Source organism: Mesoplodon bidens, assembly GCF_964165515.1.
Source record: "Mesoplodon bidens genome assembly, contig: HAP1_SCAFFOLD_105, whole genome shotgun sequence".
Classification (NCBI taxonomy): Eukaryota; Metazoa; Chordata; class Mammalia; order Artiodactyla; family Ziphiidae; genus Mesoplodon; species Mesoplodon bidens.
Window position 1 is genome coordinate 1,688,710 of NW_027671694.1, and position 4,118 is coordinate 1,692,827.

General features: G+C 37.5%; 1 protein-coding gene across 1 annotated transcript; it reads left to right on the plus strand.

Moving 5' to 3' along the window:
• Positions 1-520: 520 nt before the first annotated feature.
• Positions 521-1,947, plus strand: LOC308611170 (neuropeptide Y receptor type 2-like; the record flags this gene model as incomplete). Its single annotated transcript, XM_081260048.1, is given in 3 exon segments — positions 521-896; positions 898-1,290; positions 1,294-1,947. Coding segments are annotated over 3 exon segments (1,149 nt in total). The 5' UTR covers positions 521-794.
• Positions 1,948-4,118: the final 2,171 nt, after the last annotated feature.

Genomic DNA, 4,118 nt, shown 5'->3' on the forward strand with positions numbered 1-4,118 from the left:
CCTATTTTTAATGCTAATCCCTACATTAGAAAAAAAGGCTATGAAACAGAATCTGCTCAGTTTATCTTAAATATTTTATACTCCTAAAGTCCAAGCACCAAGCAAAGGATTTTAATATTTGTCTCTTTTCTGTGCAATTAGTTGCTATATTTATAAATTTAAAACAGTCAAGATATTGAAGCAAACTTTATCTACCTTAAAATTAATATGATGAATTTATAGCAGTTATAAAATTAATTGATAATGTTTGTAATATCCATCTCACTTAAAATGGATTGAATCAATTTGGTCGCATTCACAGAGGAATTGTGTCTATACTATAGACATTACATTTTGCCTTCATAATATACGTTTCAAGGATCTGATTTAATTCATCCATATTTGTGAATAGACTTATTAAAAGGTCCACTTTATTGAAATGTTCTACTATGTGCAAATTTAGGGATCAGAGGACAGATACTTTGAGCTCCAATCAAAATGAAACCAATCCATTTGTGATATTCCTTGCACCCTTGAGTTTTCCTCGTTCCATATTTGTTCTTTTTTTTTTTTTTTTTTTCTTTTTGCGGTATGCGGGCCTCTCACTGTTGTGGCCTCTCCCGCTGCGGAGCACAGGCTCCAGACGCGCAGGCCCAGCGGCCATGGCTCACGGGCCCAGCCGCTCCGCGGCATATGGGATCCTCCCAGACCGGGGCACGAACCCGTATCCCCTGCATCGGCAGGCGGACTCTCAACCACTGCGCCACCAGGGAGGCCCTGTTCATTTTTTAAATTGTAGATTCTTGTGCTAGTTGATGAAAATGGGCCCATTAGGTACAAAGGCTGATGAGAACCAGACAGTGGAAGAAATGAAAGTGGAGCAGTTCGGTCCAGGGCACACCACTACTAGAGGGGAAGCTGGCCCCTAACTCTGAGCCGGAGCATATAGACAGCACCAAGCTGATTGAGGTACAGATCGTCCTTATATTGGCATATTGCTCCATCATCTTGCTTGGGGTGATTGGCAATTCCTTGGTGATCCATGTGGTGATCAAATTCAAGAGCATGCGTACAGTAACCAACATTTTTATTGCCAATCTGGCTGTGGCGGATCTTCTGGTGAACACCCTGTGCTTGCCATTTACACTTACCTACACCTTAATGGGGGAGTGGAAAATGGGTCCTCTCCTATGCCACTTGGTGCCCTATGCCCAGGGCCTGGCAGTACAAGTGTCCACCATCACCTTGACAGTAATTGCCCTTGACCGGCATCGTTGCATTGTCTACCACCTGGAGAGCAAGATTTCCAAGTGAATCACCTTCTTGATTATTGGTTTGGCTTGGGGAATCAGTGCCCTGCTAGCAAGCCCCCTGGCCATCTTCCGGGAGTATTCATTGATTGAGATTATTCCTGACTTTGAGATTGTGGCCTGTACTGAGAAGTGGCCTGGTGAGGAGAAGAGCATCTATAGCACTGTCAACAGTCTTTCCTCCTTATTAATCCTGTATGTTTTGCCTCTGGGCATCATCTCTGTTTCCTATACTCGTATCTGGAGTAAACTTAAGAACCATGTCACCCCTGGAGCTGCTAATGACCACTACCATCAGCGGAGACAAAAAACCACCAAAATGCTGGTGTGTGTGGTGGTATTTGCAGTCAGCTGGTTGCTGCTCTATGCCTTCCAACTTGCTGTCAACATTGACAACAAAGTCTTGGACCTGAAGGAGTACAAACTCATCTTCACTGTGTTCCACATCATTGCCATGTGCTCCACCTTTGCCAACCCCCTTCTCTATGGCTGGATGAACAGCAACTACAGAAACGCTTTCCTCTCAGCCTTCCACTGTGAGCAGAGGTTAGACACCATTCTCTCCGAGGTATCTATGACATTAAAGTCTAAAAAGAACCTGGAAGCCACAGAGAACAATGGTCCCAATGATTCTTTCACAGAGGCTGCCAACGTCTAAGGCAACTGCCATGTGAAAATATATGGATGAATTCTGATCAGAGCTGTAAACCTAGTTGAGTGGGGTGTGCAGGTGCATCCTCATTTCCCATTTTAAGGAAACATCTGAATGGAAGCAACTGCAGTGTAATTCATGGAAAACTGGTTGTCAGAGTCTAGTAAAAACACTCAAATTCAAAGATAAGGCAACAAAAGTTTGCTTACAGTTGCTTAGATTGAAGGTTGGATTATGAATAAAAGCAGAGAGAAATGGTTTTGACTGTTTCCCAGGGTGAAGGAAACGTTAACAAGGAGTTGGTGTTATCAGCATTGCTAAGAGGTGGTGGGTAAAAAAGTTGACTTTAAAATCACATTAGGGCATAGAATGGGGATGACGTATAATTCACTGTTCCCCGCTCATCTGATGAAAAGGCTGCCAACACCAATTTCCCTAGAAAGCCACAGACTCTTCTCTATTGTGTTTTGCCTTTTTGTTATTCTTCCTGTGGACTAAAATCATCAGAGAACACTGCAGGTAAATGTTATCAACTATTTGAATGACTTCAAGGAAATAAACTGAAATTTTCTATGTAATTAGTGTTTTGGCAAATGATGGGGAAAATATTTACCACCCAGTTAGCCAATTGTTTTTTAAAACCAAATGCACAATTAACGAAAAGTTTCTTCAACTTAGAATCAAAGGCTGAAATTCTCAGAGAAATGTAAACCATCATTTAACTTCTCATTTCAACTTGTCCCTGCTTTGTATAGTTACTATTTGGATAACAAATAAACATGCCACACAATACTTTTAATCATTGCTAATTGCTATAACTTTTTGAACACATATTATTCCTATGTTGGAGCTGAGTTTGTCTTCACTAAAAATTAAATCAGATTAGGAAAGAGTTTTGTGGCAGTTTGTAACATTTTGCGGTTATTTGTAAGCAGTTTTTGCACAGGTACATACTCTAATGTGTTTACTGCAGTGTTATTATTATTTACTTTTGAAATTCATCTTCCATGGACCCATTCATGATTCATAAAACAAAGTAATTTCATCAAAATGGAACCCATCTGGTAAGAACTATTAAAAACATTACATTCATTCCACTTTAAAAATGTTCAGTTTGGACCAGTTTCAACATAAGTTATCCTCCTTTCAAAATAATTAGCTATATTTTTGGATAACTTCTGAATATATACATAATAAAAATTTACCTATAAATAGTGGAACATAGATGCTGTAATACTTTTCTTTTAATGATTTTGTGAATACAATTTTTATTTCAGTATTATCTAACCAAAGATGCTTAAAACCTATTACATTCATGAAAAATAATTGAGATATTAAAATAGCTGTACTTCTTTGCTGTTAATGAATTTTCATTGTAATCATATTTTTACAAGTATGACTGAATTTGTGAATAGATTCCTTAAATTTTAAGTAAATTCAATATGACTGTTGCATGCTATAATGTTATAAACATACAATATATATGTTATATAGGTTATAACCATTAACTTTGTGAACAGGAGCAACTTATTTTATGGTTACATTTAAAATTCATATTATGGCTCTTACTGAATTATTTTCATGCTAGAAATAAAAGACTGGTCTTGAAGTCGACTGCACTTTTGGAATACTGAAAAAGAATGAAAACAATGGAAGTTAGATTAAGTGTAAGACTGAATAAGAAGTTGACAAATAATGCATATCTGTAATATATAATTGAATAATTCATTTTTCTCTTGGACTTGATATAACTGTCCCAGAAGAAGCCTTTTGTCTTTTAAATAGCAGTTACTTTGCTCAAGATGCTAATAGATAATTGTGCTCAAAGATTTTTTTTTCCTCTTGGAGGATTCTTACACTGTAGGAAATGTGCATGCTACTGTATCACCTGTTGTCATAGTAAATTATTAGAATCCAATTAATATTTGTGATCTAATTAATTATGTTAACTCATTAATAAAATGTCTTTTATGTAGTGATTTTGTCTGTTGAAATAAAAAGATTTTAGGAAATTAGAGAAATGTGTGTTAATTTATGTCAGAGTTCCTGTCCAAGATGAGATAGCCTTTGATACAACTAAAGAAAGGGAAATCATGGTGGCTCCTGCACAGTTAGTCTAGTGCTCTCTCCAGTCTGTACATGAACTTGAGTCAATGGACTCATTCCTGCGGCTGCAG